Source organism: Mustelus asterias, chromosome 5, assembly GCF_964213995.1.
Source record: "Mustelus asterias chromosome 5, sMusAst1.hap1.1, whole genome shotgun sequence".
NCBI lineage: Eukaryota > Metazoa > Chordata > Chondrichthyes > Carcharhiniformes > Triakidae > Mustelus > Mustelus asterias.
The window spans coordinates 140,893,408-140,916,085 of record NC_135805.1 but is presented as its reverse complement, the minus strand read 5'-3'; the positions used below and the strand labels follow the sequence as shown (position 1 = coordinate 140,916,085).

At 43.0% G+C, this 22,678-nt stretch overlaps 1 protein-coding gene across 2 annotated transcripts in view; it reads left to right on the top strand.

Moving 5' to 3' along the window:
* LOC144493849 (signal-induced proliferation-associated 1-like protein 2) overlaps positions 1-22,678 on the top strand; it is a 490,731-nt gene that overhangs the window by 251,007 nt on the left and 217,046 nt on the right. For both annotated transcript variants that reach the window (XM_078213418.1, XM_078213417.1), the window contains one exon: positions 11,504-12,080. In XM_078213418.1, the coding sequence (XP_078069544.1) occupies positions 11,504-12,080 (577 nt within the window). The remainder of the gene's footprint in view (positions 1-11,503; positions 12,081-22,678) is intronic.

Genomic DNA, 22,678 nt, shown 5'->3' with positions numbered 1-22,678 from the left:
CCTTGCATTTATCTAAATTAAACTCCATCTGCCATTTGCCAGCCCACTGGCCCAATTGATCAAGATCCCATTGCAATCCGAGATAACTGTCTTCACTGTCCACTATCATAGAAATCATAGAAACCCTACAGTACAGAAAGAGGCCATTCGGCCCATCGAGTCTGCACCGACCACAATCCCACCCAGGCCCTACCCCGACATCCCTACATATTTACCCACTAATCCCTCTAACCTACGCATCTCAGGACACTAAGGGCAATTTTTTAGCATGGCCAATCAACCTAACCCGCACATCTTTGGATTGTGGGAGGAAACCGGAGCACCCGGAGGAAACCCATGCAGACACGAGGAGAATGTGCAAACTCCACACAGACAGTGACCCAAGCCGGGAATCGAACCCAGGTCCCTGGAGCTGTGAAGCAGCAGTGCTAACCACTGTGCTACCGTACCGTGCCGTCTCTCTATGCCACCAATCTTGGTGTCATCTGAAAACTTATTAACCGTGCCTCCTAAATTCTCGTCCAAATCATTAATATATATGACAAATAACAGTGGACCCAGCAACGATCCATGAGGCACACCGCTGGTCACAGGCCTCCAGTTTGAAAAAACAACCCTCTGCAACCACACTTTGTCTTCTGTCATCAAAACAATTTGGGCAACCTCACCTTGGATCCCATGAGATTTAACCTTGTGCAACAATCAACCATGCGATACCTTGTCAAAGGCCTTGCTAAAGACCATATAGACAACGTTGACTGCGCTGCCCTCATCTACCTTCTTGGTTACCCCTTCAAAAAACTCAATTAAATTTGTGAGACATGATTTTCCACTCACAAAGCCATGCTGACTGTTCCAAATCAGTCCTTGCCTCTCTAAATACCTGTAGATCCTGTCTCTCAAAATACCTTCCAACAATTTACCCACTATAAATGTGAGGCTCACCAGCCTGTAGTTCCCGGGCTTTTCCCTGCAACCCTCCTCAAACAAAGGCACAACATTTGCCACCCTCCAATCTTCAGGTACCTCACCTGTGGCTGTCGATGATTCAAATATCTCAGCTAGGGGACCCGCAATTTCCTCCCTAGCCTCTCACAACATCCTGGAATACACTTCATCAAGTCCGAGGGATTTATTACCTTGATGCGTTTTAAGACTTCCAGCACCACCACCTCTGTAATATGTACACTCCTCAAGACATCACTATTTATTTCCCCAAGTTCCCTAACATCCATGTCTTTCTCAACAGTAAATACTGATGAGAAATATTCACTTAAGGTCTCACCCACCTCTTGTGGATATGCACATTAGATTATCTTGCTTATCCTTAAGAAGCCCTATTCTCTCCCTAGTTACTCTTTTGCCTTTGTGTTTGTAGAAGCTCTTTGGATTCTCCTTTGTCTTATCTACCAAAACAATCTCATGTCCCCTTTTTGCCCTCCTGATTTCTCTCTTAACTCTACTTGGACACCCTCTATACTCTTCAAGAGATCTACTTGATCCCAGCTGCCTATGCATGTCATGTTTCCATGCTGTAAGCCTCTATGGCTCTATGACCTGCCCTTCCTTATTTCCCAAGAGGAGCTCATGTCTTTCCCCCTCTCTAGTTGGGCCATCCATATACTGAATGAGAAACAAATTTCTCTGCATCCAAGCCCCTAATACTATGGCTGTCCCAGTCAATGTTGGGAAAGTTAAAGTCTGCTACTGTTACCACCCTATTTTTCTTCGAGTTTTTTGTAATCACCTTACATATTTGTTCCTCAATTTCCTGCTATTTGGGGGGCCTATCGTACAATCCTATCCAAGTGATCTCCCCCTTATTTCTCAGTTCTACCCATATAGACTCAATGGGTGAACCCTCAGAAATATCCCTTCTCGGTACTGCCATGATGTTCTCTCCAATCAAAAACATAACCCCTCCTCTTCTCTTACCTCCTGTTCTTTCTTTCCTACATCATCTGTACCCTGGAACATTGAGTTGCCAGTCCTGTCCCTCTCAGCCATGTTTCAGTAATAGCTACAATATTCCAGTCCCATATACCCATTCATGCCCTGAGTTCATCTGCCTTGCCTGTGAGATATTTGCTTTGAAATGCATGCAGTTTAATCTGGGCCTCCCTTGCTCTCTGCCCTGCTCTTGCCTGACCTGTCTAGTACTGTCTAGCAGATGGGAAATTATAGCCTGACTTTGGTCATTGGCAAGATTTTAGAGTCCATTATTAAAGGTGAGATTGCAGAGTACCTGGAAGTGCATGATAAAGTAGGACTGAGTGAGCACGACTTTGTCAAGGGGAGGTCATGTCTGACAAATCTGTTAAAGTTCTTTGAGGAGGTAACAAGGAAGTTGGATAAAGGAGAGGTGGTGGACGTGATTTATTTAGATTTCCAGAAGGCCTTTGACAAGGTGCCGCGTAGGAGACTGTTAAATAAGTTAAGTGCCCATGGTGTTAAGGGTAAGATCCTGGTATGGATAGAGGATTGATTGACTGGCAGAAGGCAGAGAGTGGGGATAAAGGGGTCTTTCTCAGGATGGCAGCTGGTGATTAGTGGTGTGCCTCAGTGCTGGGACCACAACTTTTCACAATATACATTAACGATTTGGAGGAAGGAACTGAAGGCACTGTTGCTAAGTTTGCAGATGGTACAAAGATATGTCGAGGGACAAGTAGTATTGATGAAGCAGCGGGGCTACAGAAGGACTTGGACAGGTTAGGAGAGTGGGCAAAGAAGTGGCAGATGGAATACAATGTGGAAAAGTGTGAGGTTATGTACTTTGGAAGGAGGAATGGAGGCATAGACTATTTTCTAAATGGGAAAATGCTTAGGAAATCAGGAACACAAAGGGACTTGGGAGTCATTGTTCAAGATTCTCTTAAGATTAACGTGCAGGTTCAGTCGACAGGGCGGCACGGTAGCACAGTGGTTAGCACTGCTGCTTCACAGCTCCAGGGACCTGGGTTCGATTCCCGGCTTGGGTCACTGTCTGTGTGGAGTTTGCACATTCTCCTCGTGTCTGCGTGGGTTTCCTCCGGGTGCTCTGGTTTCCTCCCACAGTCCAAAGATGTGCGGGTTAGGTTGATTGGCCATGCTAAAATTGCCCCTTAGTGTCCTGGGATGCGTAGATTAGAGGGATTAGCAGGTAAAATATGTAGGGATATGGGGGTAGGGCCTGGGTGGGATTGTGGTCGGTGCAGACTCGATGGGCTGAATGGCCTCTTTCTGTACTGTAGGGTTTCTATGATTTCTATGAGTTAGGAAGGCAAATGCAATGTTAGCATTCATGTCGAGAGGGCTAGAATACAAGAGCAGCGATGTGCCTCTGAGGCTGTATAAGGCTCTGGTCAGACCCCATTTGGAGTGTTGTGTGCAGTTGTGGGCCCCATATCTAAGGAAGGATGTGCTGGCCTTGGAAAGGGTCCAAAGGAGGTTCACAAGAATGATCCCTGGAATGAAGAGCTTGCAATATTAGGGTTGAGGACTCTGGGTCTGTACTCTTTGGAGTTTAGAAGGATGAGGGGGGATCTTATTGAAACTTACAGGATACTGCGAGACCTGGATAGAGTGGATGTGGAGAGGATGTTTCCACTAGTAGGAAAAACTAGAACCAGAGGGGACAACCTCAGGCTAAAGGGATGATCCTTTAAAAACAGAGATGAGGAGGAGTTTCTTCGGCCAGAGAGTGGTGAATCTGTGGAATTCTTTGCTGCAGAAGGCTGTGGAGGCCAGGTCATTGAGTGTCTTTAAGACAGAGATAGATAGACAGAGATGATTAATCAAGAACCCCCTGATCCCCTTATTAATAAGGGGATCGGGGTTATGGGGAAAAAGCAGGAGAATGGGAATGAGAAAAAAATCAGCCATGATTGAATGGCGGAGCAGACTCGATGGGCTGAGTGGCCTAATTCTGCTCCTATATCTTCTGGTCTTATGGTACTAGGATTACTGACACTGCCTTTACTATTTAACATGCTCTCTAATGCTGTGCTGTCCTCAACCTTCTCTTCTGTCTCCTTATTACTTTGGGCCCCACCGCCTTGCCAAACTAGTTTAAACCCTCCCAAATGGCTCTAGCAAATCTCCCCACCAGGATATTAGTCCCCCTCCAGTTCAGGTGTAACCTGTTCCTCTTGAACAGGTCATAAGGGCATAACATAAGAACTAGGAGCAGGAGTCGGCCATTTGGCCCCTCGAGCCTACTCCACAATTCAATAAGATCATGACTGATCTTTCCGTGGACTCTGCTCCACTTACCCGTCTGCTCACCATAACCCTTAATTCCTTTACTGTTCAAAAATCTATCTTTGCCTTAAAAACATTCAATGAGGTAGCCTCAACTGCTTCACTGGGCAGGGAATTGCACAGATTCACAACCCTTTGGATGAAGAAGTTCCTCCTCAACTCAGTCCTAAATTTGGTCCCCCTTATTTTGAGGCCATGCCCCCTAGTTCTGGTTTCACCCGCCAGTGGAAACAACTTCCCTGCTTCTATCTTATCTATTCCCTTCATAATCTTATTTGTTTCTATAAGATCTCCCCTCATTCTTCTGAATTCCAATGAGTATAGCCCCAGTCTACTCGGTCTCTCCTCATAAGCCAATCCTCTCAACTCCGGAATCAACCTAGTGAATCTCCTCTGCACCCCAATGCCAGTATATCCTTTCTCAAGTAAGGAGAAAACTGTACATAGTAGTCCAGGTGTGGCCTCACCAGCACCTTATACAGCTGCAACATAACCTCGCTGTTTTTAAACTCCACCCCTCTAGCAATGAAGGACAAAATTTCCATTTGCCGCCTTAATTACCTGCTGCACGTACAAACCAACTTTTTGCAATTCATGCACAAGGACACCCAGGTCCCTCTGCACAACAGCAATTTTTTATATTTAAATAATAGTCCATTTTGCTGTCATCCCTATCAAAATGGATGACCTCACATTTAGCATCATTGTGCTCCACCTGCCAGACCTTTGCCCACTCATTTAAATTATCTATATCCCTTTACAAACATTCATTGTCCTCTGATCACTTGGCTTGACCATTCATCTTAGTGTTATCTGCGAAATTTGACACATTATATTTGATACCCAACTCCAATCATCTATGTAAATTGTAAAAATTGCAGTCCCAACACTGATCCCTGAGGCACACCAGTAGTCACTGATCGCCAATCAGAAAAACACCCTTTTATCCCAACTCTGCTTTCTGTTGGTTACCAATCCTCCATCCATGCTAACACATTACCCGTAACACGGTGCACCTTTATCTTATGCGGCACCTTGCCGCAAGCCTTCTGGAAATCCAGATACACCACATCCACTGGTTCACAGTTCTCCACCACACTCGTAATGTCCTCAAAGGATTCAACTAATTTAGTCAAACATGACCTGCCTTTCATGAACCCATGCTGTGTCTTCCCAACGGCACAATTTCTATCCAGATGTCTCGCTATTTCTCCCTTGATGATAGATTCAAGCATTTTTCCCACTAGAGAAGTTAAGCTAACTGGCCCATAGTTACCCGCCTTTTTTAAACAGTGGAGTCAAATTTGTTGTTTTCCAAACTGCTGGAACCGCCCCAGAGTCCAGCGAACTTTGGTAAATTACCACAAGTGCATTTGCTATTTCCCCTGCTATCTCTTTTAGTACTCTGGGCTGCGTTCCATCAGGGGTAGGAGACTTGTGTAACTTTAGCCCATCAGCTTACCTAACACTACCCCTTTAGTGATGATAGTTTCTAGGTCCTCACCTGCCATAGCCTTCTTGTCATCAATTTTTGGCATGTTATTTGAGTCTTCCACTGTGAAGACCGACACAAAATACTGTTTAATGCCTCTGCCATTTCCTTATTTCCCATTATTAAATCCCCCTTCTCATCCTCTAATGGACCAATGTATACCTTAACCACTTTTAAAAAAATATTTGTAGAAATTTTTGCCATCTGATTTTATATTCTGAGTTAGTTTACTCTCATAATGTATCTGATTTTTCTTTATAGCTTTACTCGTGACTTTCTGTTGATCTTTAAAGATTTCTCAATCCACTAGTTTCCCACTAATCTTTGCCAATTTGATACCCTTCTTTATTTTCTTAGATATCCATGGCTGATTATCTCTTTTTCTATAGTGCCTCCTTATCACTGGTATATACTTTTGTTGAGCATTCCACTGTTCCTCAGTTGTCCCACCATAAAGTTTTGTTCCCAGTCTACCTTAGCTAACTCCTCCCTCATCCCATTGTAGTCTCCTTTGTTTAAGCACAAGGCACTAGTATTGGATTTTACCTTCTCGTGCTCCATCTGTATTTTAAATTCAACCATACTGTGATCGCTTCTTCCAAGAGGATCCCTAACTGCAAGATCATTAATTATTCCCGTCTCATTACACAGGACCAGATCTAGGATAGCTTACTCCCTTGGAGGTTCTATTACATACTATTCGAGGAAACTATTGCGGATACATTCTATGAATAACTCCTCGAGGCTGCCTTGACCGACCTGGTTTGAACATAAGAACATAAGAAATAGAAGCAGGAGTAGGCCATCTGGCCCTTCGAGCCTGCCCCGCCATTCAACAAGATCATGGCTGATCTGAAGCGAATCAGTTCCACTTACCCGCCTGCTCCCCATAACCCCTAATTCCCTTATCGATCAGAAAACGATCTACCCGTGATTTAAACATATTCAACGAGGAAGCCTTCACCACTTCAATGGGCAGAGAATTCCAGAGATTCACTACCCTCTGAGAGAAGAAGTTCCCCCTCAACTCTGTCCTGAACCGGCCCCCCCTTATTTTGAGGCTGTGCCCTCTCGTTCTGGTTTCCCTTCTAAGTGGAAAGAATCTCTCCACCTCTACCCTATCCAGCCCCTTCATTATCTTATATGTCTCTATAAGATCACCCCTCATCCTTCTAAACTCCAACGAGTACAGACCCAATCTGTTTAATCTCTCCTCATAAGCTACACCCCTCATCTCCGGTATCAACCTGGTGAACCTTCTCTGCACTCCCTCCAAGGCCAATATATCCTTTCGCAAATAAGGGGACCAAAACTGCACACAGTACTCCAGTTGCGGCCTCACCAGTGCCTTGTACAGTTGCAGCAAGACCTCCCTGCTTTTATATTCTATCCCCCTCGCGATAAAGGCCAACATTCCATTCGCCTTCTTGATCACCTGCTGCACCTGCAGACTGAGTTTTTGCGATTCGTGCACAAGGACCCCCAGGTCCCTCTGCACAGTCGCACGATGTAATTTTTCTCCATTTAAATAATATTCCAATTTACTATTATTTCTTCCAAAGTGGATAACCTCACATTTGCTAACATTATATTCCATCTGCCAGATCCTCGCCCACTCGCTCAGCCTATCCAAATCTCTCTGCAGACTTTCTGCGTCCTCCACGCAATTCGCTTTCCCACTCACCTTCGTGTCATCAGCAAACTTGAATACCCTACATTCAGTCCCCTCCTCCAGATCATCTATGTAAATGGTAAACAATTGAGGCCCCAGCACCGATCCCTGCGGCACGCCACTGGTCACCAACTGCCAACCAGAAAAGCACCCATTTATCCCAACTCTCTGCTTCCTGTTAGATAGCCAAACCCCAATCCACGCCAACACCTTACCCCTAACTCCGTGTACCCCAATCTTCTGCAGCAACCTTTTGTGAGGCACCTTATCGAACGCCTTCTGGAAATCTAAAAACACCACATCCACCGGTTCCCCTCTGTCAACCGCACTAGTGACATCTTCATAAAAGTCCAGTAGATTCGTCAAACACGACTTTCCCTTCATGAATCCATGCTGCGTCTGCTTGATCGAACCATTCTTATTCAGGTGCTCTGTTATTTCCTCTTTAATAATGGACTCTAGCATCTTCCCAACTACGGACGTTAAGCTAACCGGCCTGTAGTTACCCGCCTTTTGTCTACTTCCTTTTTTAAACAGCGGCGTAACAGTAGCTGTTTTCCAGTCAGCCGGCACTACCCCAGAGTCCAGCGAATTTTGATAAATTACTACTAACGCATCTGCTATTACCTCAACCATTTCTTTCAGTACCCTGGGATGCATTCCATTCGGGCCCGGGGACTTGTCTACCTTCAGTCCTATTAGTCTACCAAGCACCACCTCCTTAGTAACAGTAATTGTATTAAGGACCTCCCCTCCCACCAACTCTCGATCTCTAATATTCGGCAAACTATTTGTGTCTTCCACCGTGAAGACCGACACAAAGAACTTATTTATAGTCTCAGCCATTTCCTCGTTTTCCACTATTAAATCCCCCCTCTCATCTTCCAAGGGTCCAACATTCACTCAAGCCACTCTATTCCTTTTTATATACTTGTAAAAACTTTTACTATCAACTTTTGACCAATCAACATGTAGATTAAAAGCCCCGTGATAATTGCAGTACTATTTTTACATGCATCAGTTATTTCCTTCTTTATTGCTCACCCCACTGTGATATTATTTGGCGGCCTATAGACTACGCCTATCAGTGACCTCTTCTCCTTACTATTTCTAATTTCTACCCAAATATATTCAACCTTTTTTTCCATAGAACCTATATCATCTCTCACTACCACCCTGATGTCATCCTTAAATATCAGAGCTACACCACCTCCCTTACCTTCTTGTCTATCCTTCTGAATAGTATGTTACTCCTGGATATTTAACTCCCAGTCGTGACCACCCTGCAACTATGTCTCTGTAACGGCCATTAAATCATACTCATTTGCGATGATTTGTGCCGTCAACTCATTTATCTTGTTTTGATTACCACGAGCATTTCGGCAAAGTGCCCTTATGTTCGTTTTTATACCTTTTTGAATCCTAACACCTCCGTTAATAACATCTCCTGAGTTCTTCTCCCTTTTAACTTCTTTTGTAATTTTCCATATAGTTGAAAACTTCTCCCCACATGCTAACCTGATGCTTTGCTTCCTATTAGCCATTATACTTCCTGTAGTTTTACCCCTTCCCTTTCCCCCCTACTTACTAGTTTAAAGTCCTTGTGACCACCCTACTTATCCTTTATGCTAGAACTGGTCCCAGATTGGTTCAGGTGAAGACCGTCCCAATGGTACAGATTCCTCCTGTTCCAATACTGATGCCAATGCCCCATGAAATGGAACTCCTCTTTCCCACACCACTCCTTTAGCCATATGTTCACTCCCTAATTTTCTCATCCCTATGTCAATTCTCACGTGGCTTGGGTAGTAACCCAGAGATTGTAACCCTTGAAGACCTGTTTTTTAATTTAGCTTCTAATGCCTGATAATCCCCTGGCTGCTGCTGGTATTTTCCCCTGAGAGGCCACCCCTTCAACCGTATCCAAAATGGAATACTTGTTTGAAAGGGGAATAGCCACAGGAAACTCCTGCACTACCTTCCTGTCTCTCCTGGTAGTCAGCCACCTATCTGACTGAACCTGTGGTGTGACAGCCTCCCTGTAATTAGTTTCTATCACACACTCTGCCCCCTATATGCTCCACATTGTGTTCAGCTGCCGCTCCAACCAAACAATATGTTCAATGAGGAGCTGCAGTTGGACACGCCTCCTGAAGACAAAGTTGTCAGGGAGACTAGATTATGCCCTGATTTCCCTCATCTGGCAGGAGTAGCATACCATGTCCTAACCGCCCTTTTACAGTTAAAAGGATAACTGAATCTCAACTCGGCTTTCCCTTGCTGTGGTCCCCACAATGACTTTTTATTTTGCTTATAGGAAGAGGGAGGGAGGGAAGTTGTGTTTGGGATTTAACTGCCCCTTGACAACAGCTCCTTCACAAAATACTGTCTTGCTCAGGTGACTGTGCCAAAGATGCAAATTTTCACCCTGACAGCCAATCAGCTTTGCTGCTCTGCTGCCCTCTGCTGGGCACTTGTTTTCTTTTTGAAACTCAGAAGATGTCTTGTTCAGGACCTCCTTTTGGAAAGTGTCACTGGGCCAAAGATGCAAATTTTCAGCAGAAGGGAAAATTAGTGGGAAGAACAGGTTGGAGATTGTAAAAAGCAAAAGAAACAGATTAAATTTGGTCAGAGTCTCTTGAAATTAATTGCTAATTATTAATCTTTTGTTTCTATATTGTTTACAACACACATTTCTTCCCTCCCCAATTCAGTAATGGATAAGTTTGAAGAGAGAATTCTTTTTTTACTGACTAGCTGTTTTGTAGATACCTCCATTTCATGTAAGAAATGCCAGCGTTTTCCTTGGGTCATGTCAGCAAGTGTGCCTGACAATCTGCATTCTTTATTTGGTAATCCAATGTCCATTGGACTTTGCTGCAGTGTGAAGCTAGGCTGTCGGGAGTAAATGAATGCGATGAAACCTAGAGTTGACCAAATGTTAATCGGTGACATAGGATTATTGGAAACTAGTGCTATTATTAACAAATTAATAATTGGTCAAAACTGTAAAAGAAAACTGTAGCTTGTGACCTGCTGATCCATTTGTTAATCTTGGACTGTATCAGAATTGACCAGTGATTTCCAAATGGATAAAAATCACAGTTTTAGTAATCATTTTATGGTTAAGTTTGTTATTGTAATGGAAGGTTAAGGCAAAAAAGAATTCGTCACATGGAACACAGTTGATGAAATACCACCCACTCCAACAGTCAAGTAAAAGAGAGCTTTAGAGAACATTAAGCAAGAAAATGTAAACTAAAAGCTGAAGAATACTTGACTTTGCCAAGTTTTTTTGCGTGAAAGGAGGTAAATCCCATGAAGATAAAGGAGAAAATAACGCTAAGCACCAGATTTATCTTGGAAATTCTGGGAGTAATTTTCAGAAACTATTGATAACCAATGAGAATAGGTGGTGTGTTCCAGATTTCTCAGGGAGTCCGAGTTGTTTTGGCAATATGCGTGTTGTAGTCTAGAACTATGGATAGTGATGGCAGAAGCTCCAACTTTCTTCCGTCATATGGCTGCCCAGGAATCTCTCCTGCTCTTACTGTCTGTCATTGGTGTGTGTTGGAATGATTTTCAGGTTGGTAATCAACCTGTTGGCTGGCCTTCCTTGGCCATCAAGTCCTGGGGTGAAATTTGAACCCCGAGCTTCTGGTTCAGAGGCAGGGTCACTATCCACTCTGCCACAAGACATCCATTAAAAGGGGTAGAAGAATAAAAAGTAGATTGCACATAACGATAAAAGTTTTTACAGAAATATTTTAACCAAATATAAAAAGATGGAGTTTGAAAATCAAAATACATCTCGTAAGGTGTTTGTTAAACAGTAAAATTGGAACCAGGAAGTGAAAGATTGTAATACAATATGTTGAGACCATGGACAATATCTAAATCCAGTTAAATCTGCTTTGGAATTGGTAAGCTGTAAAGGCTAGTGTTGCAAAAAAAAGTATTAATTTGGGGATTGCTTAGTGGACAAATGTGCCTCTTTGTATTTTTCTGTCCGCTTTTATATAATGTCAAACTGTGTTTTGCTGTATTTTGAATTTGTGTTTCCAAATCTAATGTGGCATCTCTTTAAACACATACAGTGTGGCTGTCTCCAGGTCTAAAGATGTGCCACCCTTTGGCCCACCTATTCCCAAAGGGGTCACCTTTCCCAAATCAGCTGTATTCAGGGACTTTCTTCTTGCCAAAGTTATCAACGCAGAAAATGCAGCACACAAATCTGAGAAATTTCGGGCAATGGCCACCAGGACAAGGCAGGAGTATTTGAAGGATTTGGCAGAAAACTTTGTAACCACGGCTACAGTTGACTCTTCAGTGAAATTCAGCTTCATCACACTTGGAGCAAAAAAGAAGGAGAAATCAAAGCCCCGGAAGGATGCGCAGCTGTACAGTTTTGGAGCTATTGTGTGGAATGTTATCACTCGGGACTTTGGCCAATCTAATGATATTGAATGTCTTCTCGGAATCTCCAATGAATTCATTGTGCTTGTCGAACAAGACTCCAAAAATGTAGTGTTTAATTGCTCATGCAGGGATGTTATTGGCTGGACTTCTGGATTAATGACCATAAAGATATTTTATGAAAGAGGAGAATGCATCCTGTTATCTGCGATGGAAAGCTGTGCAGATGATATCAGGGAAATAGTACAGAGGCTTGAGGTAAGACAAAATATTTTCATTGCTATTAATTTTAATATGATTAACACTTGTGCAATAATTTTGGGTCCTATTTCTGGGACAGCCTTGATGCTTGTTCCTCTTGTAACCCTGAGTGCTAAGGTATGACTCAATGTAAATATAAAATATAGAACTGGTTTGCAATAATTTAAATAATTTTAGGAATGCTCTTAGAAATGTTCTCGGTTTAGACAGTTGAGAATATGAAGGTGGAGAAATTGTGGTAGAAGTTCCTCAACATTTTAAAAGTTGAAAAGTCAAAAGTTGAAAGACGATATATAATTTAGGAAGAAACAGCTTTAAAATAATTGTGACATTAGTGTACCTTCAAGAGATGATTTTTTTTAAAAATCATGTTCTCTGCAGTTGTAAGCAGACAACTTCAGTTTTTTTTCAGTGTTGCCGACTTGTCTGTAGAAGCCATTTTATTGCTACTTAAATGGGGTTTGTTTATTTTTTCGTCTAGCTTAGAATTTTCTCCACAAATATTATGATAGAAAATGCACACCAGAAAAAGCTCATGTTGAACTCAATGAATTAAATGATAGTGCACAATCCTGAACTTTGGCGGCATTTACTACATAAATTCATGTTAATTACAAATAGCCAATGATTGCAGATGTTGATTGCAATCACTACATGGCCTATTGATATCTGCACCCTAACCTCTTGTTCTTTGTGGCCTTACCTGCTGTTAGAATGTACTCTTATGGCGTGACCTTGTAAAAACTAACATCATGATTTCAGAGAAGGAGCAACAACCATCAGTAGTGATAAGTGTTTATCCAAATATTTTTTGAGCTTTACGGAGAAGCTGGAACTGGAAAGGTTACTTAAACTCTCACCTTCCTCCTTAATGCTAACTCTTTTTGTAATATCCTTGTGGTGCAATGTCTTTTCCTCTCTTGTTCCTTTTATTTGTTTCACTCTCTTCTTCTCCCCTCTCAAACAATTTTGGAAAACAATCGAGCAAATAAAAGTTAAGGCAAATTTCAACTGTTGGCTGCCTAATGCTGAAGCAACCTGGGAAATTGGGTATACTCCATATGCTCACCTGCACAATCCACCAGTCAGAGCTCTGGTCAAACCTTGATGTTTGAGAGGCTAAAGCCTCAAAGTAAAAGTTTTATTGAAGATAATAAAAGACTTGAAAAACAATTCTTGGATATTGGTCAAAAACTTATTTTGGACATTAAAGATTTCAGCTGTTGGGGAAAAATAGCAGAAGTAGTAGTTTTAAAAAGAATTTGTAATGTACAGGAAAAATATTATATAGCAGCATATGATGGTGACAAAGGTGAGCGATCAAAGTAAAGCAGCAGGATAATAATTAATGGAAGCAGTCCTGACGGATTAATTGAGCTGAATAGGGTTGAGAGAGCTATGAGCAGTTGGTTTGGATGGCAGTAAGTATTTATTTTCAGAAAGATTGACATCAACATACATTATCAAAATCTGTGATAAATATGAATTCTCTAAAATGTGCTTGGATATGTTTCTGAAAATGGAGAACAACTTGAGAAGTTATAGAAAGTAGATGAGGGTAGCCAGCATCATTAATGAGTTTAATTGCCTGTTTGAGTTAGTTTTTTTTTCATTGTCACGAGTAGGCTTACAATAACACTGCAATGAAGTTACACTGCAATGGAGAGGGGTACGGTAGCACAGTGTTAGCACTGCTGCTTCACAGTGCTAGGGACTTGGGTTCGATTCTCAGTTTGGGTCACTGTCTGTGTGGAGTTTGTATGTTCTCCCTGTGTCTGCGTGGGTTTCCTCTGGGTGCTCCGGTTTCCTCCCACATTCTGAAAGGCATGCTGGTTAGGTGTATTGACCCGAACAGGCGCCGGACTGTGGTGACTAGGGGAATTTCACAGTAACTTCATTGCAGTGTTAATATAAGCCTGACTTGTGACTAATAAATAAATAAAAGTTACTGTGAAAATCCCCCAGTCACCACACTCTGGCGCCTGTTTGGGTACACTGGACGAGAATTATGCATGGCCAAGCAACTAACCAGCACTTCTTTCGGACTGTGGGAGAAAACCGAAGCACCCGGAGGAAACCCACGCAGACATGGGGAGAACGCGAAGACTCCATACAGATAGTGACCCAAGCCGGGAATCAAACCCGGGTCCCTGACGCTGTGAGGCAGCAGTGCTTACCACTGTGCCACCCTGTCTGTAGCAATCAGAGGGAAATTTCCCCAATATTTTTCTAAATTAGAAGAATTTTGTTTTTGTTTTGTCTTTGCAAAAAGATGATTGACTGCAGGGTGAGAGGGCATGACATACTGGGAAAAAGTGAATTAGTGTTGCATGCAAGCTCTTGCCATATATGTAACATCAAATCTTGTGCCATCATTTCCTGTTTGTATGTGGCCCTATCTTGCTAAATTGTCATCAGTCCACTTATTGAAAATTTTGAAAAGCAAGTGTGCGACTATGTGTGAAAGACACAATAGCCTGCTCCAATCAGAAGGATTTTTAATATAACACTGGTGACACAATTTTCCGGCTCTTCCCACTGGCGGGATCTTCTGGTCCCACTGAAGTAGACCCCAACAGCGGAAGGCTGAGCCATGCAAACACCGTTGACTTTGGCTGGACCGGAATACCCCACTGGCGGCCAATGACAAGCCACCTCCGCTGTGGGAAAATATGCTGGGCTGGAAACCTCTGGCCTGGGTTATGCTAATGTATGTTACTATGGGGTAGTGTGGGTACGCACTTGAACATGGGTCACTCGGCCTACAAGAGGCCCAAAACTTGTAAATTTTGCCTTTTTGCCCATTCTGTTTTTATGTTATAATTCAGGTCAGAAACTCCAAAGTGTTTTATGAAGCCAGCTTGGATCATAAGTTTTGCACTTTGAATTTGGCTAGGATAAGCATGCTATGTTTCACCTTGGGTATGATTCAACTGACCCACTAGGGAGCTTTTGTCAAACAAAGTTTATTTAAGAATATAGTTAACATGCAGGGAAAGAAAATTAGCAATAACCTTTATCAATTACAAACAAAAACAAAACAACCACCATAATATATAACCCTTCACAAAGATATTTAAAATGTTCCAATCAAACAATACTTCCCATAGACAAAAGAAAACCCTTTCCATAGGTTTAGCATAGCAAAGACTAATGCTCATGTGATACTGGAACTGAGTCCTTTGGATGAATACTGCAGCTCTCTTGAGACACACACAGACAAGCTTGGAGTCAGAATACCTTCCCAGAACACCATGGAGATACTCGGTTGAGCTACCAACAGCAGATTCTCTACTCCAGGAAGGCAAGAAGCCTTGCTTTCAACTAACCTGCACATTTCCAAAACCAAGGAGAGAGAGAGAAGCACTTCTTTTTAGCTTGATGCCCCTTCTAAACTAAAACTGCTGTCAGCCAAACAGAAAAATGAAACCATAAAACCACTGCGAAGGAAAAAAACCTGTCGCCCTAACAATGCAGGGTCATAAAAGATCCCAGAGTAAAAATAAACAAACCCCATTTAAGTATCAATAAAATGACTTCAACAGACATCTCAGCAACACTGAGAAGAAAAATTGAAAAGGTTTACAACTGCAGAGAACACGATTTAAAAAAAAAATCTTTTAAAGGTGCACGACCGTCGCAACTATTTTAAAATGTTTCTTCCAAGATCATATACTGTCTTTCAACTTTTAAAATGTTGAGAAACTTCTACCACACTTTCTCCACCTTCAGATTCTCAACTGTGTGTTATGGAAATAGAATCTATGTTTATAAATTAAGCCATTATGGCTCAGATACGTGATTCTAACTTGCAAAATCTCTGCTAATGGAAACTCAGGACTGCAAAGATTGATTGGTGTTGCTATGGATTCTCTTGTGGGAGACATTAGGCACTGCAGATAGATCCACGGGAATGTTTTCTGTGTCGTTACGACTGGAAAAATATTTGTGACCATTGCTGGTAGCCAGTTAAACCATTCCTTACTAAGAGAAGCACCAGAATTTCCTACTTCTGATTTATTTTCTGATTACTTCAATTGAGGACCACTTTTAAAAGACCAAGCTGAGGTTGGACCATCAGTGTTTAAGAAATCCTCCGTGCATTTCTGAAACTTCAGTTTCAAACATTTAATTTTCAAGTTCAATATTTGCAGTTCACACTTGTAATGTATCTCTATGGAGAATTGTTACAGCTCAATATTTGGGTATCATACAACAACAGCAGCTTGCATTTATCCTGCACTTCAATGCAAACAGCATTCTGTGGTGCTTCACGGATGGATATAAGGAAAGCAGCCATCATCTGAGTCTGAAAGAGAAAGATTAGAATGTGACCAAAAACTTGGTGAAAGGCAGGCAGTTTCGGAAAGAACATTTCAGACTTGCTTAAAACTCTCCAAGGACACAGGTGGTTCAAAAAATGATCACTAAAGGTGGGAAGGAGGTGGGTTAAGGGGTGACATGATAGTACAATGATTAGCACTGTTCCCTCACAGCGCCAGGGACCCGGATTCGATTCCAGCTTTGGGTGACTATGTAGATTTTGCACTTTCGCCATGAGTCTGTGTTTGTTTCCTCCGGGTGCACTGGTTTCCTCCCACAGTCCAAAGATGTGCAGGGCAGGTGGATTTGCCATGCTAAAATTTGCCCCTCAGTGTCCCAAAATGTGTAGGTTAGGGAATTAGTGGGGCAAATGTGTGGAGTCACAGGGATAGGGCAGAGGGTGGACCTGGGTAGAATGCTCTGGTGGAAAGTCAGTGCAGATTCAATGAGATGAATGACCTCCTTCTGCACTGTAGAGATTCTAAGAAGCTGAAATCAGAGGACTGAATCTTCAATGAATAGGAGAGCAGATGTAGGGTTGTGCTAGTAAAGCCATGGAGGGTTTAAAAACAAGAACAACAATTTTGAATTGAATGTTTTAGGAATGGGGAATCGACTTAAGGTGGAGAAAGTGCCTGATTGATGAACACACTTAATGAAAAGTAGAATATGTGCAGCAGAGTTTTAAACAAGTTTAATTTGTGGACAGTGGAGGAAGGACATCAATGACAGTGTTGGAGTAATTGAATCTCAAATGTTCCAGTTGTGGAGGTAAGTGGGCCTGGTTAGGGAAAGAAGGTGGTGACGGAAACTGAGCTGAGCAAAGCATTTGCAATCTACTGATAATTCAGTTTGCACTGTAAAAATATTTGAATTATCCAGTAATTTGAATTAAATGTTATAAATGACAATACAAAGTGATTTAAAATCTAGGCTATCCAATTATTTGAAGCAGGCAATGTACTTTTAAGTATAACTAGCAGCTGTCAAGGGATCTTCTTTTATCCACTTCCTCCACTGTTCTGTTTAGAATCATGTTTCATATTACTCACATGTATAGTTTTCATTAACACTATTGGTGGTAACACTGAAATGGGCTCATAGTCATCAAGATTTACAGCATGGAAACCGGTCCTTCGGCCCAACTTGTCCATGCCGCCCCTTTTTTTTAAAATCCCTAAGATAGTCCCAATTGCCTGCATTTGGCCCATATCCCTCTATACCCATCTTACCCATGTAACTGTCTAAACGCTTTTTAAAAGACAAAATTGTACCCACCTCTACTATTACCTCTGGCAGCTTGTTCCAGACACTCACCACCCTCTGGACCCTTTTGTATCTCTCACCTTAAACCTATGCCGCCTAGTTTTAGACTCCCCTACCTTTGGGAAAAGATGTTGACTATCTAGCTGATCTCTGCCCCTCATTATTTTATAGATCTCTATAAGATCACTCCTAAGCCTCCTATGCTCAGAGAAAAAAGTCCCAGTCTATCCAGCCTCTCCTTATAACTTAAACCATCAAGTCCTGGTAGCATCCTAGTAAATCTTTTCTGCACTCTTTCTAATTTAATAATATCCTTTCTATAATAGGGTGACCAGAACTGTACACCGTATTCCAAGTGTGGCCTTACCAATGTCTTGTACAACTTCAGCAAGACATCCCAAATCCTATATTCAGTGTTCTGACCAATGAAACCAAGCATGCTGAATGCCTTCACCACTCTGTCCACCTGTGACTCCACTTTCAAGGAGCTATGAACCTGTACCCCTTGATCTCTTTGTTCTGTAACTCTCCCCAGTGCCCTACCATTAACTGAGTAAGGCCTGCCCTGGTTCGATCGACCAAAAAGCATCACCTCACTTTTATCTAAATTAAATATCATCTGCCATTCGTCAGCCCACTGGCCCAATTGATCAAGATCCTGTTGCAATCCTAGATAACCTTCTTCACTGTCCACTATGCCACCAAACTTGGTGTCAGCTGCAAACTTACTAATCATGCCTACTAAATTCTCATCCAAATTATTAATATAAATGACAAATAACAATGGACCCAGCACTGGTCCCTAAGGCACACCACTGGTCATGGGCCTCAAGTTTGAAAAAACAACTCTCTACAACCACCCTCTGTCTTCTGTCATCAAGCGAATTTTGTTTCCACTTGGCTACCTCACCCTGGATCACGTGAGATTTAACCTTATGCAACAATCCATCATGTGGTACCTTGTCAAAGGCCTTGCTAAAGTCCATGTAGACAACATCAACTGCACTGCCCTCATCTACCTTCTTGGTTATCCCTTCAAAAAACTCAATCAAATTTGTGAGACATGATTTTCCACTCACAAAGCCATGCTGACTGTCCCTAATCAGTCCTTGCGTCTCTAAATGCCTGTAGATCCTGTCTCTCAAAGTACCTTCCAACAATTTACCCACTGTAGATGCGAGGCTCACTGGCCTATAGTTCCCAGGCTTTTCCTGCAGCCCCTCTTAAACAAAGGCACAACATTTGCCACCCTCCAATCTTCAAGCACCTCACCTATGACTATCGATGATTCAAATACCTCTGCTAGGGGACCCGCAATTTCCTCCCTCGCCTCCCACAGTTTCCTGGGATACTCTTCATCAGGTCCTGGGGATTTATCTACCTTGATGCGCTTTAAGACTTCCAGCACCACCTCCTCTGTTATATGTACATTCCTCAAGACATCACTATTTATTTCCCCAAGTGCTCTAACATCCATGCTTTTCTCAACAGTGAATACTGATGAGAAATATTCATTTGGGATCTCGCCCATCTCTTGTGGATCCACACATAGATGACCTTGTTGCTCCTTAAGATGTCCTACTCTCTCCCTAGTTACGCTTTTGGCATTTATGTATTTGTAGAAGCTCTTTGGATTCTCCTTTGCCTTATCTGCCAAAACAATCTTGTGTCCCTGATTTCTTTCTTAACTCTATTCCTACACCCTCTATACTCTTCAAGGGATCCACTTGATCCCAGCTGCCTGTGCAGCTGGGATCAAGTGTCATGTGCCTCCTCCTTCTTCTTGACCAGGGCCTCAATATCCCAAGTCATCCAGGGTTCCCTACTTCTACCAGCCTTGCCCTTCACTCTAAGAGGAATGTGTTTACCCTAAACCCTGGTTAACATGCTTTTGAAAGTCTCCCACTTACCAGATGATCCTTTTGCCTTCCCACAGATTCTCCCAATTAAATTTTGAAAGTTCCTGCCTGATACCATCAAAATTGGCCTTGCCCCAATTTAGAATTTTAACTTTTGGGCCAGACCTATCATTCTCCATAGCTATCTTAAAACTAATGGAATTATGGACACTGGTCCCAAAGTGATCTCTCACTAACACCTCTGTCACCTGCCCTTCCTTATTTCCCAAGAGGAGCTGCTGGTAGAATTTAGAAACTAACTTCAATTTCAAGATTAGCTTTCCTGATTTTATTTGCTTTTTAAATAATCAGAATCTATGGGCCCGATTTTACCATCGTGTTTTCAGGTGCGAAAACTTGGTAATGTCAGGCGTGAGGCAAGTAGCGCGATCCATGCCCGCCTCTGCACCGGTTCTCCCTTTTACCAAGGCCTGAAAATGGCTGCGATCGGGATGGATGCGCCAACCATTTGCATGCATTTAAATTGACCTAATGGGCTGCATGACCAACTTTACCGGCACTGCCCCCTTTACCACCGCATTCACCCATCCAGAATCGGCGCGAAACGGGCATGCTCCATAGAAGTCCGATTCGGGCGCTCCAGTCAGTGAGGAGGTAGGTGCCCAGCGTCCAACGGCTCTCTGCCTGAGATCGGAAGGGGAGGGGGTGTCCACTGCCACTCTCACTCTGCCTGAGATCAGTGGGCGGAAGGGGTGTCCTCTGCCTGAGACCAATGGTGGAAATGGGGGGTCCGCTGCCACACTGTTTGATACCGTTGGGGGGAAGGATCCCACCATCGGTCTCCGTGGTGGGGGGGGTGGAAGGATAAGGGGGTCAGTAATGTTGTGGGGGTGGAGCAATGTCTGTGGGAGCCAGGGGGAGGCTTTATCCGTCCCGGGAGGGATGTGGCAGGGGAGCAGCCTTCTATCATTTTTCTGTACATGTGCAGTTGGAGGCACTGATTGGAGCTGCAGGGTTTCGGGTGCGTTAAGCCCCGCTCACAGGCTTCTACAGAACGATTCGGAATCACAGATATTTTTGCAGGCAGAGTGTGTATGAGGGCGCCTGAGAACGGGTCTAAAAGTTGGATCTGAAACACCCAGTTTCAAGTCCGCCCAGCATTTAGAATCAAAATGGTAAAATAGGGCCCTGTTCCTTCACAAGAAAAGAACTCTCTGACTGCCTGACCCTTTTCCACAAATTGGGGAGAAAAAGGATCCATTGTGTACTTGTGGAAAGAAAATCAATAGTAACATTCAAAAGGAAGTGAATAAATACTGGAAGAAAAACATTTATAGGGCTGTGGGAAAAGAGCAAGAGACAGGTATGGGCACAATTAGCCAAATGGCAACTTTGTATCCTATATTATTCGATGTTTCTTTATGATTTAAGGTAAAAGGAAACTGACTGTAGCACACTGTTCAGAAGTGTTGAGGTAGGAATGGAGTCACAGTGATAGTAATTCTGTGATACCGACTGTGGCAATGATGCACAAACAAAGGACCATCTGCTTTACTTCGCTGCCAGTTTCTGTCTGAATTCTGTAATGCTGCAAATCTCGCCACATACCATAATGTTCTCGATACACGTATAACCTAGTGGAGACACGATACGAGTCATGCAATAATGCCCAAATCTTTTTTTGTATACCTAGTATATACCTTTTTTGTATACCTCGTATATAGTGTATACTTAGTTGCAGAATCTGTGGGGTCACATGCAAAGTTTAAGTCCACGTCCCAAAAGCTTGCAGATGTCTCCAGCTGCAAGCACTTAACAGACTGTGGTATATGTTCAGCCAATGAGGCACAGTGCAAAATCAGCCCTTCCTAAAACTCCAGACCTACAAAATGTAAGCAGGACAAACCAGTGGGAAAAAAAAATGTAAGCCCAAGTATTTTGGGGTTGCCCTGGCTCAAGAGCTGCAGTTATCCCAGTGCTGCAGTTTGACAATCCTTTTCATAGTAGAATACAGAAACACTATTTTTAAATGACGTATGTGTTCTTAATGGAAGTTGTTACTGGATGCAGTGACCTGGTATTAGGCCACCAAACCATTGAACCATAAAATTCCTACCATGCAGGAGGAGGCCATTCAACCCATCGAGTCTGCACTGACTTTCTAAAAGAGCATCCCACCCTATTGCCTAACCTCAAGCATTTACATTGGCTAATCCACCTAAGCCTGCACATCTTTGGACTGTGGGAGGAAACCAGAGCACTCAGGAAATCCATGCAGACATGGGAAGAACTTGCAAACTCCACACTGTGACCGAAGGCTGGAATCGAATCCAAGTCTGTGACACTGCAAGGCAGCAATGCTAATAATCGCTGTAAGGACTCTAATAATTGCTGTGGCACAGCAACCGCTGCAAGACGTGCCGGATCATCGACACAGATGCCATCATCTCACGTGAGAACACCATCCACCAGGTACACGGTACATACTCTTGCAACTCGGCCAACATTGTCTACCCGATACGCTGCAGGAAAGGATGTCCCGAGGCATAGTACATTGGGGAAACCATGCAGACGCTACGACAACGGATGAATGAACACCGCTCGACAATCACCAGGCAAGACTGTTCTCTTCCTGTTGGGGAGCACTTCAGCGGTCACGGGCATTCGGCCTCTGATATTCGGGTAAGCGTTCTCCAAGGCGGCCTTCACAACATACGACAGCGCAGAGTCGCAGAGCAGAGACTGATAGCCAGGCTCCACACACATGAGGACGGCCTCAACCAGGATCTTGGGTTCATGTTACACTATCTGTAACTCCCAAACTTGCCTGGACTTGCAAAGTCTCACTGGCTGTCCTGTCTGGAGACAATACACATCTCTTTAACCTGTGCTAATGCTCTCTCCACTCACATTGTCTGTACCTTTAAGACTTGATTAGCTGTAAAGACTCGCATTCCAATCATTATTCATTATTCTGTAAATTGAGTTTGTGTCTTTATATGCCCTGTTTGTGAACAGAACTCCCACTCACCTGACGAAGGAGCAGCGCTCCGAAAGCTAGTGGTGTTTGCTACCAAATAAACCTGTTGGACTATAACCTGGTGTTGTGAGACTCCTTACTGTGTTTACCCCAGTCCAATGCCGGCG